Genomic DNA, 16,269 nt, shown 5'->3' with positions numbered 1-16,269 from the left:
TGAGGTCCAGAGTAATCAGCCAAGACCCCTTGCCCAGCATGGGAAGGAGTTGCTGTAGAGTCAGCATTTTGAACTTTGGTACTATGAGAAAAGTGTTTAATGCGGACAAAATACGGTATTGGTCTCCATTGAGTTTCTTTTCTTGGAACAAGGAACAGTCTTGAATAAAACCCCTGGCCTTGTTCTTGTTCTTGTTGTGGAACTTTTTCTATTGCTTTGATCTGAGCAAGCAGAGAAATTTGCTTGATAGCCTCTGCCCTCTGGTTTTGTGGAAGGTTTGGCATGCCTTGTTTTCTTGGCAAGGTATGAAAGTGGAACCTGTAACCTTGGTCTATAATGTCCAAAATCCATTTGTCCTTTGTCAATCTGTGCCAATTGTCTGAAAACAGAGGTAATTTTCCGCCCAAAGGAGCTTCTGTTTGCTCCTTGGTCAGCGGAAGTAGAGGAAAGTCATTGAGATTGTCCCTGTGGGGCAGGAGAAACCCCGGTGTCACTTCTTTGGTTTGCTGGTTGCCATTGTCGTCCCCTGTAGGAACCTCTGTATTGTCCTCTTCCTCGGCCACGCCTGTTTTTGCCCCTTTGAAATCTTTCAGGATTAGGAAAGGACCAGTTTTAGAAGGCCAATTCCTGCTGAATCTGGGTGGCTGAACCTGGAGGAAATCTTTGACTGTCTGAACTGACTTGGCTTTTTCCTCAATGGACTTTAACACATCTTTAGCATTAGCACCAAAAGCTTGTTCTTTTCCAAGGGTGCATCAAGAAGTTTCTTAACATGATCTGGTAGAGGTTGTTCTTTTAACCATGCATGTCTACGAATGATCGCCCCTGTCATAGCTGCCCTACATGAAGCTTCCAATGCATCATATCCACACTGAAGAAAGTGATTGCTAACTTGCTGAGAATTATGTACAGCCTCCTGCAAAGACTTCCTATCTAAAGGTTCAGGAGAGGCCAATGTTTTCTGTAAATCATCTAACAGGTAATCCTGATATTGAAACATATGAAAGAGACAATTGAGAGCTCTCATAGATAAAGTAGTGGAGGTGTAAACCTTCTTCCCCCATCTCTCTAATGACCTAGCTTCCCTGTTGGAAGGCAAAGGATTTTTGGAGGTGGTAGCTGAAACCCCTTTCGGTCCCTGTGAAATTGTTTCTAAATCAACAGCATGGGCTCTAAAGAAATGAGAATGTGTTTCTGGGACCCTATAGTATCTGTCAGGCTTGGCAGGAGCAGGAGGGAGAGTATCAGGGGTAACAATGGAGTCAGAGTATAGGTCATCCAAAACATCAAGCACAGGAGGTATAGCCAGGGGCCTGTGTTGTGGCTTTTTAAGGAAGGTTCAAGGCTTTCTGGAATCAGAATATTCCTGGCCTTGCCACTTAAAATGTTTCCTCATGGAATGCAGAACTTCCCCAAAAGAAATATCCTCAGGAGGGGAGGCCGAGCGGATGGAGTCCTCTGCATCTGAGTCCTCATAGGTCTGGAAGGGCTCTTCCTGGCTATCGGAGTGAACAGAGTCCTCAGAATCTTCATCTGAAGGGAGAGGGTCAGAGGGTTCAAACCCTGGGCCTCTTATCAGGAGGAGGCTGGGATCCTCTCTCAGGATGGGCCTGGGAACCTCTGATCATGGAAATTAAGTCTGCGGCCATAGTCATGATTTGTGTCTCAGGAGGCCCTCCATCCCTTGTCTGAGGTGTCTGTAAAGAGCTCTTGAGATGGGACTTGAACTTGGAAGAGAAGCCCCAGACTGACAGACAGTTGTTGAATCCACCACTGAAGCTCGATCCTGAGACAAGGAAGGAAGGTAACTGGGAAGTCCAAGGGGTGGCAATGTTGGAGCCACACTACCTTGAGGTACTTCTGTAGCTTTCTCACTTGGAACCTGGCCTGAGGAAGCATGGGAATGGTGGAAACCATGACCCCAAGGACTCTGAAAAAGTTCCTGGCTGTGAATGAAGCTAGAAGAGGAGGAGACTGGAAAAAGCTAATAAGAGACAGGGCAGGGCAGGCAAAGATGTCAGCATGGGGATGGTCTGAAGCCTGCAACCTAGAAAAATATGATCCTAAGAAGGTATCACAGCTGACTTCTGGAAATTCATGATGAACCCCAGACTCTGCAACAGGGAAATAGTAAACTGGAGATCCTAAAACAGAGTATCAGTGGAAGAAGCTTGAATGAGGAGATCGTCCAGACATGGAAGGATCTGAATTCCTCTCATCCTTAAAAAAGCAATGAGAGATGTGAGGCATTTGGTGAATATCCTTGGGGCAGTAAAGAGGCCAAAGGGCAAAGCAGAGAACTGAAAATGCAAGGAAGAAACAGAAACTTAAAAACTTCCTGAAAAGGGGATAGATGGGGATATGAACATAGGCATCCTTATGACCCAGAAAGACCAGAAGAGCCTAGGGTAGGATAAGGCGGAAAAACGAGTCTGAAGAAAACAACATTCAAAAGGAAGGAATCTTGAGAAAGGTGTTGAGCTAGGAAAGGTCCATAATTGGTCTCCAAGTGCCATCCTTTCTGGGAAACTAAAACATTCTGAAATAAAACCCCCTCGCTATATGGGTGGGAGGCACAGCTTGAATGGTGCACCCTGGACCAAAATAGAATGGAGCACCCCCTGGGAAAAGGGGAAGCTGTTCCTGAGGAGGTTGAAGTATACCCAAAAAGGGAGGAAGGGATTTCCAAATCATAAAATATCCCTAGCAGATAATGGACAGAACCCAAGAGTCTGTTGTGATCTTTGACAAATCTGAAACAGAAAAGAAGGCGGGATAAGGGAACCTCGCTAAGGGCAAGGGGAATCAAACTGTAAAACAGAAGCCAGCTTATCCTGAAAAGAATATTTCTGGGAGGTAGGGGTTTGAGTAGACTTACCAGGGGGCAAACATCTAGAAATATTTTTTCCACTGGGTGGAGGACAAGACCGCCTGCGAACAAAAGCAGATTTGGAGGGGTAATTCCTCTGAAAATTAGGAAGAGGATTAATAAAAATATGTTTCAATTCCTGCAAGGCTTTACCTTTATCCTGGAGGAATTTAAAAAGTTCAGCAGAATGATAAAATACTTTAATTATCCAAAGGAATTTCCAATATTTTAGCATTAATGTCATCAGGCAAAGCCTGCAGACAAAGCCAAGAGTAACATCTCATAATAGACCCAAAGGCAGCAGCCCTGGAGGAGGCATCAGCTGCATTTAACAGAGTGGCAGGTAACTTGACAGGTACAGCCAAACAGGGAAAGGGTAGAAGGTTCCCCTCAAAATCAGGAAGGTCAGAAACCACTTGAGAAAGAAGGGCCAAAACATAACCTGGACATATCAGTTTGGTAGTTGATGTCTTGAAAAGATAAAGTGGCAGCAGTGTAAACCTTTCTGCCCAGCCTCTCCATAGCTCTACTACCCTTCTCTGAAGGAAGCAGCTTGGTAGAGGCAAAAACGTGGAGAGCTTGTCAGAAGAGACAGACGCTACAAAAGGATCAACACAAAGAAATTTACAAAGAAATTTACATTCATCAGACACTATACAAAACCTTTCATGTTTCTTGGGAGCAGGAGGCTGAGAATCAGAGACTACAGAACTGCTGAAAAGGTATCCTGGCGGGTAGTCAAAACTGGGGAAATAGCAGAAGGCTTAGGACACTCCATCTTGAAAAGCTCTTAATACTTTTTATGAATATCAGAGACTTGAGAACAATCCCACTTAAAGAATTCATTCATACAGGACACAGTGTCCCCAAAGGGGAGTTCTTCTAAAGGGAATCAGTACTAACAGAATCCTCTTCCTATGAAGCACAGTCCACGGGTGAAGGGATTTGACAACAGTAAGCCAGGGACTCTTCCCCAGAGTCCAGTTCCCTGGGTCTTTAAAGAGGAGTACAGGCCGAGGGAGGGGCACACACAGATACCTCTAAAGGAGCCTTTAAAGCCATTAAAACATTAAACAACCCCCTGAGTAAAATCCTACTATTCACATTGGGGATCCTTAACTACAGGGGAAATATGCTTGATTTTCTACTTCTTTTTCTGCGGGATGTCCACACGAAACACCCTTGGAGGGTCAGACTCTTGGTGACACTCAAGCATAGCAGGGATCTCCACCCTAAGATCGGCAGAATCCCCCTTGACCCCTCGGATATAATCAGCAAAAATTACCCCTCAACGTCTGGAGCAGATGTTTGTAAATCCTCAGAGGATGTGTGAGAAGTCAGATCCATGATGGCTTCTGATGCGCTCATGGCAGAAGAATCCAAAGCAGCCACCAGATGATCCTCTGGGCTTTCCACTAGCCTTGACAGAGATATTTTCACACACAAGTTTCTTGGCTGCAGGCTGACCCTTGGGATGGGAAGACTCTGCCATAGCACCTTAAGCCAACAACTTAAGAAGTTGTTTTTCAAGGTAAATAGACGAGATACAACTATGTAGGGTCTTGGGGACAAAAGCCTGACATAGATAACACTGCATATGGTCATGGGAAGCACCAAAATAAAAGAGACTCTGGTCATGATGGTCTTTATGGGGCCTTGGCCTCCAACACTAACATTTTCCCTTTTTGTATGACATGAACCTAACCGGTGCTAAATAAAAAGGAGAGATGTGGAAAAATCCCAACAGAGCACTTGTCTGACACACGGCTTGGTAACCAGCACAGGAGAAAGGCATTTGGGCTGATGTTCAATGGTGACATTAAGACTGGCAGCAAAGAAGTTGTGAGTGTGTGCTTCCATACATCACTTTTATACCCTATGCCTTGTGTGAGAAGCATATGTGTGACTTACAGCACCTGTAAGTACTAAAGGCTTTGGTAGGTTAAGAATACTGCAACTGTGATAAGGAAGGACATGTCACTGTACAGTCTTGTACTGCAGTACTTGGAAATGAAAAGCAGTCTCATAACATTTAACAATTAGGGATCTTTTAATAAAGATTATTCCTCTTATGACAGGTACTATGAATTAACATTTACTTACGATCTTTCTGATGGCCCTCTTCATCCAAATAAATGTTAGTCTTCATATTCCAGATGAACTGGTGGGCAAGTAGCTGGGACTTGGCTGCAGCCCACAGTATATATTCTCTCACGTAACCCATCTGTGGTTGGAGGAGAGAAACAAAACTTCATTACCATCTTAAAATAATCCATAATTTACTTCAACTCAGTTTAATGAGACACAGCATGTCAACTCATGGGCATTTCTAAAAGGTTTGGAAGCCGATATAGATGATTTAGAACAGTTAGCCTTCTTATAAACAAAGGTTCCTAATGACAGACTTGAATAAACTGGCATAGTTTCTGCTGCCATTCCAAAGGGGTACAATATTTGTTCAGCAATGGAAGATACTGTCAGACCATGTTGCTTTGCCAAGGATGGTTTACACCTCTACCCTCTAGGCTTTTGAATATTAGCTAAAACATTGTTGTCACTCATAGCGTCTTCTTCAAACAATGCCAAGCTGACAAACCTTCCCACGTAGCAAATCCATCCCAAGGGAATCTAAAGGTGTTACTGCCCAATGTCAGGAGCCTAAACAAGAAACTGCATTCCCTCCAGGATCTGCTCACCATGAAGAACGTGCACACCTGTGCAGTTACTCCGACATGGTTTAAAACCACAGAAAGCAACCCTGCACTACAGGGCTATAATGTCTTCCAGACATTCAGGCCAGCTACTGCACAGGCAGATACCAAAGGTGGACATGTCTCAATCTATAACAACAAGCTCAACTCAAGACTAGTCAGATAAGATGCCATGACCAGATTTCCACAGGCAAAGCCCCACATCATATACTAGCAAGCTATAGATAACCCCCTATGACCCAAGAAACTCATAACTTGTACTTGGGACTTACTGGAGGCTCTCACAATTTAACTCAATACTGTATTAATGGGTGACTTCAACTATCCCCCTATAAATTGGGATACTTACATGCCCCCAAACTTACAGGCCCAGAGATTCATGGACTTTGTAAACATAAACACCTTGTACCAAATAGTCCATTTGCCCACTAGGGGTGCAAACACACTCGCCCTGGTAAATACATATATGGTAGGATGACATACCCCTCCACCCCACCCCATAGTGTAGTGCCATCTCTGGTAAGTTCAGACCACAAAGCTGTCTCCTTCATAATAAAAATCAACTCTGTAACCCCGGCTAACCATGCAACATTTAGGAACTACTCTAAAGCAAATACTACTAATGATAATGTCACATTTTCAAGCCCCCCTAAACCCTGAATACATAGCTGCCTATGCCAAATTATTTACAGAAACCCTGTACAATCATGTCAATAAATGCAGAGAGACAGCTGCGCCTACCAGAAATAATCAAAAAGCAAACCTCCCTGGTGGAATCCAAACAAACTGGTTGTACAATAAAAGAAAAAAAAAGTCAGAGCCAAGATTAGGAAGTGCTATGCCCAGCATGCTGAAAACACTCTCATCAATCTAAACAAACAATTAAGAGGACAGATTAAATCTACTAAAGCCAAATTTGAGGTAAAGACAACCTCCCAGGCAAGGGACAACACAAGACTTTCTTTAGCTATGTCCGAAACTGAAAGGCAGCACACACATTAGAGTGCAGAACTGATTGTAAATGGAGCCACCTACACAGAGCCGGAAAATGAAGAAAATCTGATTAAGATTTTTAATTACACAATACCAATGCTTTTACTATAAATGATCCTTCTGGAAATCAACTACCTACAGCTAAGCTTCAAAAGTATTTAGAAGTCATCTCTGATTAAAGTCTCTCCTTTAAAGATCACACAGAGTCTACAATACAGAGTTTTAGCCCAGCATAAGGCCTCATTCAAATTTTCTAAATTAATCTCCTTAGAAGACAAACTGGCTGTTACCGTGAATGTCCTTCTGCAAAGATTAGCATATAGTCTAGAAATCATTTCACTTTACTATACTACATATAGTAGTAAGGCCACGGTGGTGGTGCTGTGGTAGCGTTGTCGCTTCACAGTAAGACGCTGTCCGGTTCGATTCCCAGCTAGAGCGTCTTCTGCGTGGAGACATGCGTGAATGGGCGTACCTTCGTTGAAGGTTGTGCGTCAGGACTGGTAACTTGGCACATAAAAATCAACTACCAATCATTAGCGGACCAGAGTTCTGCTGTGGCAACCCCTAACTGGGAAAAGCCGAAAGACGCAACATACTACATATAGTAGTAAGAAAGACACAGAAAAAATGTAATGAGAATTTGGAAAAGAAAGAACAAAAGAACCAAGAAGATGATAAAGGAGATGAGGTAATAAATGATGATAAAATCGGATGAAGCTAGACAAATGTCTGGGTTACTGAACTCAGATTAACTTGCATGTGCATGTCTAATGTTAGAGTTGTAGAAAGATATGAAGAGGTTGGGTAGAAAATGTGTCAAGCCACAAAACAGTACACTTTATACTTGAGGCCCAAACAGAAAAGGCAGCAATGAGTACAGTACATAAAGTGACGCTAGATGAGAAGACAATACAGTATATGATGAAAAACAGCATGGACTGAATGATTAAAAATATTGCAGATGATCACTGGAGGGAAATATGCCTTATCCCTAGATAAACAAATAAATCAAGGACATTTAGAATTTGTGCATGGAAATGTTTGCACAAATACTTCTATACCTTTACAAAATTTGGAAATCTTATAACTTGAAAAAAAATTAACCTCAGTACTGAGATGTTCTTGTTGAGCTGGTGTAAAATAATATCTATTAAAATGTTTAAGTGTTGCTATCTTTAGTGTTGACAGTGGCTAAGAAAACCAGTTAAAAATGCAAAACCAAAGACAAACCATGAATAAGAAAGGCAAAAAAGATGATGACAAAGATTAACCTATGGAACCAAGAACCATTAGAAATCAGAAACAAAACTCACAGTAAAAAAATGGGCTGTATGGTGGTCAACATGCAGTCAACTGGATGCCTTGTGCTGACATTTCACTTTCCCTTCATAACCTAGAAGAGATGAGGGCTACCTTTTCTTGCATTACTTTTGGTCATGAAGTTGTTGGACAATTTGCAACCTTTATATAAAAAGGCCTTTTAATGGAGCAGTCCTGCTAAAACTAAGGGCTAGAGGAATGACATATTCCTCGAATGATCATCTGGTCTTGCTTTTTATTTCCAGGTCAGTGGTCATCTCAGCTTGCTTGCTTTACATTTCTTAGCCAGATACATTTTACCATTACTACCACTAACATGAGTGATTTAGAGATGGTATCTACACTGTCACATACGTGCATTAATTTGTGGTCTCCAGATTATGTTACACTGATGTAAGTATCTCAGTATTTTTCACCTCCTCAGTTTCAGGCATCCTTTGGAGTTCCTTGGACTCCATAAAGGACTGAGCTCTGGCAGGAAACTATTTGCTCTAAATAATTAAGGTTGGTAAAAAAGTCAGGGTACTGGATGTGTAAATCTCTGTCCCTGTTCAGAACCTTGATTCAAAATGATAAATTTCTTAGAATGCGAAAAAGTAAACAGAAAATGTCAACCATACCTGATTTCTACAGAGATCATGTCTCTCTTTTTGAGATTTTTATATTCTATCACCCTCATTTGTGCTGAACCCTGTTAGTTTGAATGCATTTTATTAGCCTTCATCACATCACTGAAAAGTATTAAAATAGGGTTTCTCCTCTTGGATTCTGACAAACTCATCATCTACAAATGTTTATTGGGAGGAAAATTATCAGGAGGATCACCAAGTGAATAACTGTGAAATGAAGTTTAAATTTACAGTGAGTGTAATGTCCTTTAGAGAAAAACTAGTGGGAGAGGGAAAAAAAAGTTGTGTCTTACCATAATGTTCCACCTGTCTTGTTCATCTTTCTTTCATCACTGATGGGTTCGTTTCAAGCCCTTGGAACCGAGTCGGCCTATTACCAAGCTCGTGCCAGCCAAAAAACTCTCATGCTAAGTCTCTACCCAGAATGCCCTCCTCCCTGTTACCTCAGATCGAGTTTGCTAAGAAAGGAAGTAAAGCCGAGGCCAATTCTACACAAGTACCCTAGTGCACCACTTAGACCCAAAGCATCCTCCAGGAGCCTTTGGAGGGGGAAGGAGGGTGGGAAGTGATGAATGAAAGAAGATGAACAACACAGATGGAAGGTTATGGTAAGATATAACTTCTTTATCTGATGTTGCTAATCTTCTTTCCATTCACCACTGATTGAACAGAATTCCAAGCTACCTTGCGGTCCATGGGCGGCCCTTATGGAAAAACATTCCTGAATAACAATGAGCCAAAGGCAACTCTCCTCCTGGAGACCAGGTCCAATTTGTAATGATTGATAAAGGTATGAGGCTTAGCCCAAGTAGCTACTACACAGATGTCATCCATGGATGCCCTGGGATGGAATGCTATAGACGTTGCCATAGATCTAGTGGAGTGGGCTTTAACTTTTGGCATAGATTCATTAGGGAGGGAATAAGTGACATGTATGCAGTCCCTTAGCCATTTTGATAATGTAACCTTGGAAACAGCTTCTCCCATTTTGGGTCCCGAAAAGGAGATGAAAATCTGTTCAGATTTATGGATAGACTTGATCCTGTCTAGGTAAAGCCTTAATTGTCTATGTACGTCTAAGGTGTTAAGGCAATACTCTCCTCTATTGGCAAAATTCAGAAAGAACACTGCAGATAAATGGACTGGTTAATAGAGAATTCAGAAACAACTTTGGGAAGAAAGGATGGGTTCATTAGAAGTGACACTCTGTCATTACGAAAGACCAGGTAGGGCCTCTTGATATACAATGCCTGCAGATCCGAGACTCTTCTGGCAGCGGTAATGGCTACCAGGAACAAAGATTTTCCAAGACAAACTTTAGGTCATACTTAGCCGCAGGCTCAAAGGGCTTTTAAGTCAAAGATTGGAGGACTAAAGTGAGGTTCCATGGTACTAGGGGCTGTCTGAGAGGAGGCCTGAGATGAGAGGTCCCTTTGAGAAAAGCCTTGCAAAGGGTAACAAAATAAGATGGGTGCCATCTATATCACTGGAAGTTGGAAATTGCCGCTAGATGTACACAAACTGTAGAGGCAGACTCCATTATCAAAAAACTTAGCCAAATATTGAAGCACTGCTGTAACTGGAGCTGAATACGGGTCTAGCATGTTATCCCTGGACCAAATGGAAAACCTTTTCCATTTATCCTGATACAGTCTTCTGGTGGATGGTTTGTGAGAAGCCAAAATGATGTCTCGAACAGGGGAGGAGAGGTCAGCCTGCCTGGAGACTACCAGAAGTGGAGAAACCAAACTGTCAGCTTGAGAGTGGACAAGTTAGGGTGACTCAACCCTTGGGGGTGAGAGATCAGATTTGGTAGAGGGTCAGGAATCCACGGCGGGAATACTAGGTGAGGCCGAAGAAAGGGGAACCAAACTTGACAAGGCCAGAATGGGGCTATGAGGATCATCTTGTCTCTCAACCGAAGAGCTTTCTTTACAAATTGTGGGATCAGAGGAATGGAAGGATAAGGATAGAGAAGTCCCGTGGGCCAATCATGGATCAGAGCGTCCCTCTGTGACTCCCCTGTGGGGGCAGTAGGGCAAACTAGCTGCACTTGGTGTTTGATGGGGTGGCGAAAATATCGCAGCAAGGCTGGCCCCAGTGGCTGAAGATTACAGATGCCACTTCGGGTTTGAGGGACTACTCATGGGGCATGAGGATGCATCTGCTCAGTTTGTCTGCAATCACGTTGGAGCTCCCTGGGATATGCATTGCTATCAGAAAGCGGTTGGAGGCCATCTCCCACTGCCAGATTCTCATGGCTTCTCGACAAAGGGGGTAGGACTTGGTTCCTCCTTGCTTGTTGATGTACCAGACCACTGACATATTGTCTGAGTGGACTGCAATTGTCCCGGAGGGGAGAGCCGCATGGAATGCCTGCAACGCTAACAGCACGGCCCTCAGTTCTAGGACACTGATATGCTGGCAGGCCACCGAGGTGGACCATGTGCCTTGGACAGTCTTTCCCTGAAAATGGCCCCCCCACCCGATCAGGGAACCATCCGTGGTCACAATGGCTGTGGGCTGGGAGGGTTGATAAGGTCGGTTCCAAAGATCTTCGTCTGGCCTCATCCACCAAAGCAGGTCCTGCTCGCAAGAGTTGGTTATTCGAATCTTGTAATCCAGGGGATGACAGTTTGGGAACCAATGACACAGAAGAAGCCATTGCAAAACTCGTATATGTAGTTTTGCTAGAGGCACTATTGGAATCGACGCAGCCATAGAACCTAGAGCTTGGAGAACTTGTCTTGCAGGGACTGATGTTTGAGAAAGAATCACTCAGATCTTAAGCCTCAATCGGTGGAATCTGTGAAGACGGAGTGAAACCAGACAGGACTGAGTATTGAACACTGCTCCAATGAACTCTATTTGTTGTGTAGGGATAAGATTTGATTTCTCCCAATGTATCATTATTCCCAACAATTTTGCCAGAGAGAGAGTATATGTAGTAGGGCAGTTACCAGAAGATTCATAGATTATAGAGTCGTAGATTATTACTAGGCTAACTTCCCTCATGGACTACTTTAAGCCTAGCCAATTTCCCCCTGTGAGAATCAAATCCAAGATGCTTGGTGGGGGCGGTAAGGAGCCAGTCGTCTAGATATGGAAACACGCGGAATTCTTTTAGTCTCAAGTGAGCTGTTACTACTGCCATGCATTTTGTGAACACTCTGGGGGCTGTAGAGAACCGAATGATGGGGCACAGAATTGGTAATAACTGGCTCCTAGCCGGAAGCGAAGCAGACTCCTGGAGCATTTGTCCATCTTGATGTGGTAATACGCAACCCGGAGATCTATAGAACATATCCAGTCGCCTTCTCTTAAAAAGGAAAGGATGGACTGAACTGTGACCATCTGGAATTGGGTTTGGGTGACAGACTTGTTTAAGCTGCTGAGATCCAAAATGGGTCTCCAGTCTCTTGTCTTTTTTGGCACCAAAAAGAATCTAGAGTAAAATCCGGATCCACACTTGTCTGGTGGGACTGGTTGGATGACTCTTTTTTGAGACAGCTTTATAATCTCTGAAGCTGCTGCTTCCCTTTGACTGGGTGGAACTTCGGAAAGTTTTCTTGGAAATTTTGGCTGACAAGAAAGGGGAATGGTGTAACCTCTGGTGATAATATTCTGCACCCAACGATCGGTGGTGATAGAGTGCCATGCAGCTACTTCCAGAGGTAAGCAATCAGGCCACCCCTCGGGAGCACTGATAAGGCTGTCCAAAGAAAGAGTCTCTGGAGCCTTGGTTATGAGGCCCCCCTCTGCCTCTATAGGGGTGTCTTCCAGAATTGCTGCCCCCTCTGCCTCTGGGGGCATCATTACCATGTGTGGCATGGAAAGGACCCTGAGATTTCTTATTCCACATTTTCCCAATCCTCTGATTGCTGGAGAAGGTACGTTGAAGGTTGGAAAACTGTAGGCCTACGGCAGACAGGGTTTTTCCGTCGATCCGCGAGGTCACAGATGTGCATCCAGGCATGACGTCTCATAACAATGCTCAAACCCACTGCTCTAGCTGTCCCTTTGGTCGCGTGTGAGATCAACCTTATGGATGCATTGGATATTGATTCCAGGGTTGCCAGCACCGAGGCCACTTTATCCCTGAACTTGTCAGACAATTGTCCTGCGAATGTCCCAGAGAGTTTGGAGATCAAGTTCCTCTGGAGACTAATAAAATGTGCCAAATAATTCAGGGACCATATAGCAATGGTCCCTGATGCAAAAACACGCTTCCCAAGTTTGTCCACCGCCCAGGACTCCCTGTTGGGCGGGTGGACAGTGGGACTTTCCTCAGCCAAATCCTTTTTCGTGCCCACCGCCACCACCATAGCATCAACTGGTAACCCTTTGGACTAGTGCAGATTCTCAACAGGAGGGGACAGAATTTTGTCTGGTGTTTGGGGGATCGCTTTAATGGAATCAGGGTTCTTCCACGCGCACGCTGCAAGAGTTGGATGAGTTTGTCGGCAGGCAGGGTCACCCAAGAGGTAGATGGCCAGGCATCAAAAGCCTGCAGGAACATGGACTCCCCAGATGAAGGGTTGGAGGGCTTCCAGTCACCTCTGTTTTCATATTTCCAGGATGTCTCCAAAGGAGACATCATCAGGAAGTGACCGTGAGGACCCTTCACCATCATTGTAATCTGTGTCTTCCATTAAGGACTCCACAGGTGAGTTCACGTGCTTCCTCTTGTGAGAGGGCTCCTCAGTGGGGGGTCTCTGAGGAGGACTCGTAAGAGTGGCTACCCTGAACAGGGGTGTCCTGCGACTTCTCTGTCCAGTGCCCCGGAGGGGATGATCTGTGACAGCTGCAACTCAGGGGGCAAAAACTGGGATTCTGACATCATAGGAGTGCTACCAGAAGCAAGAGCCCTCTCCTTCGCACAGAAGGCAGGCCCGCCTGAAGAGGGATGGGACCCCGGAACCGATATCTGACATTTTAATAGAAAGGACACCACAACTAACTGTAAACTCTAACAATAATGAAGTCACTCAGTTCAAAGAGTTCACAAGAAATCACAAGAAAAATATCAATATTACAACACACTGTATATGAGAAGAAAGGGAAACACCTGAATAGAGATAAAATTGAACAGGTTGAGCAAGAGAAAGCTATACCAGCTATGGTATTGAAGAAATACCACAAGGGTAAGGGAAAAGGCCATACCAACAATGGTACTTAAGGTTACCACCAGTAAGAATGGGTAGAGTGGAGAATATATGGTTAGATCGAAGAAAAGACACTAGAAATACTAAATGTTTAGGGGTACTTAGCTTTAGAAGACTTCAACTTCAATTCGGAAACGAAACTCAGGTAGCGGCTGACTGGCACTCGTGCGAACTGCTTCTGCTTCGAGCTCCTCTGCAAGAAAGACTGATGTAATGGCGTCGGCTGCCTGATTTTATACCACTAATGACCTGATGTCAGTCCTGGAGTGACAGCAACTGACGCAGAAATATTAAGCCTTTGGATTTCGGGCTGACTGAGGGCTACCCTAAGCCTTTGGATTTCGGGCTGACTGAGGGCTACCCCTGGCAGGATAACCCAAGTGTGATGACTACAACAGTGAAAAGTCACTCAGTTCAAAAATCACAAGAAAAATACCAATATTACAACACACTGTATATGAGAAGAAAGGGAAACACCTGAATAGAGATAAAAGCTAACAGGTTAAGCAAGAGAAAGCAATACCAGCTATGGTATTGAAGAAATACCACAAGGGTAAGGGAAAAGGCCTTACCAGTAAGAATGGGTAGAGTGGAGAATATACGGTTAGATTGAAGAAAAGACACTAGAAGTACTAAAGGTTTAGTAAAATATGAAGATATCCAAAAACTTTTACACAAATATCAAAAAAGATTTTAGTTGAGAGCTCAGCTGAAACACGGCTTTATGGCTACACAGCAAACGAGATCGGAGGTAACAGGGAGAAGGGAATTCTGGGTAAAGACTTAGCTCAAGAGTTTTTTTGGCTGGTGCGAGCTTGGTAATAGGCTGACTCGGTTCCGAGAGCTTCGAACCAAACCCATCAGTGATGAATGGAAAGAAGATTAACAACATCAGATCATATCTTCACTGTTTCAGTGTAGAAGTCCTGGTAGTTCAATCTGTGCTAGTACAAAGTCCTTCCTTTTTAAATTTCCTTTTTCCTTTCATAGATCTAAGTTTATACCAGCAAATGTTCACATCTCTCATTTTTAAATGCTGATACAAGGTGGTCCGGAGCAGAGGCCAGCACATCCCTGCTGCTAGGCTATCTACTGAACAGCACTAAAGTACTTCCAGGCAAACATTTATAATCAAAAGTTAGAAATGACATTACTGGAGTGCTGGTCAATGGTTCTTTGCTGAAGTTACTGCTGACTTATTCTCAAGAATGCACCTGGAATCACCCATCTCTTAAACTTCCGGTGTTAATCTGGACAGCTCAGATACATATGTCAACAAAGGTACTTGCAGAATTTTAATGTCTAAAGCAGCAGTTTCATTGGTTGCTGTTTAGGTATAGACTGACTTTTGATCCTTGTTTTTTGCTGCCATCATACGGAATTTGCAGAGATGCTAGAAAACGTTCTTTTCTTGCTACACTCAGAAATGGAAGAATCTCTTGGTTTCCCACTCAATTTTTTTAAGCTCTTTGCCTCCACTATCTGTTGAACATCAGCCCCCATCAGGCTCACTCATTTCCCGACACCTGGGTGAGGACTGACCGAAGTGTCCATCATTTAGGTAACCATTAGAGGTGATTCAAAGCTTTTTTTTCCTGCATAGTCCTATGTTTTCCCTAGGGATACTTAGCTTACAGAGCCAAAAAAGGGTGTGCAATGGTGCAAACCAGCAAAACCTGTTACAGCTAAGAACTACTGTAAAGTAAATTAAAACCATACCTCTCAACCTGAAAACATCAAAAATCTGGACAAAGGCCCATGAAAAATAGGTATAAATCTGTACGCTGATTAACATAAAATTTGCACACATAATTATGTAAGCCCACCCACTCCAGTGGAACTGTAGGATACCAACTTTCAAACGCAAGCTGAAAAACAACCAAAATATGGCTCCAGACCCTGAAGTAAATGGTAACCATTTTTTAAATGTGTACCAATGATGTCAACTAGGAAGGAAGAAGATGATGAACCTTAGGATTTCGTTTTTGGCGACTTGCAGTATGTGGGTTTTGAGGTAAAAGTAGGGCATTTAATGGTAGGCAATATTCTAATCTTAGCAAAAGAATATTATAGTTTGCTACGACCTCCAAAAGTCATTCTCCATGGCCTACTGATCAGTGGCGTAGCTGGAGTTTGTGCTGCCCGGGGCTGTCTGAGTTTGCCACCCTTCCCCCCCTCACAAAATCTTGGTTGAATGGGGCCCCCCATACACAGTCCTTCCCCCTGCAGCCATTCCAATGTTCCATTACTTGGTTATTTCACCCCATTTACCATAAACACTGTAATGTGCATACTATTTTACTTCTACAATGATTATTAGAATTTCATTTAAAACTTTTATTTTACATTTTATAACACAAACACTAATAGACATCTGCTAAACAAAGCAATACAGTCGCACAATGAAAATAGACTTAGCATTAAAACTTCTCTGCCCCTGAAACTCACATTCATTGAAAAAGCACCGAAACCCACATTCAAAGAAAATGCATCTGGCCAGTGGCGGACAAAGATTACCTTTGGGCTGTTTTCAAATCATAGGCCCCTTGCACACGAAACATACATGTGTTCTTTGATAC

The 16,269-nt window shown here is 43.4% G+C and overlaps 1 protein-coding gene across 1 annotated transcript in view; it reads right to left on the bottom strand.

Annotated features, from left to right (window-relative positions):
• Window positions 1-16,269, bottom strand: part of PI4KA (phosphatidylinositol 4-kinase alpha) — a gene marked incomplete at its 5' end in the record, with an annotated part of 2,160,482 nt that overhangs the window by 333,833 nt on the left and 1,810,380 nt on the right. The window contains 1 exon segment of the mRNA XM_044068731.1: window positions 4,973-5,093. Within this exon segment, the coding sequence (XP_043924666.1) occupies window positions 4,973-5,093 (121 nt within the window).

Source organism: Protopterus annectens, chromosome 4.part0 (genome assembly GCF_019279795.1).
Source record: "Protopterus annectens isolate FY-2018-M chromosome 4.part0, PAN1.0, whole genome shotgun sequence".
NCBI classification, from domain to species: Eukaryota; Metazoa; Chordata; order Ceratodontiformes; family Protopteridae; genus Protopterus; species Protopterus annectens.
This window is presented reverse-complemented; position numbering and strand designations above follow the sequence as displayed.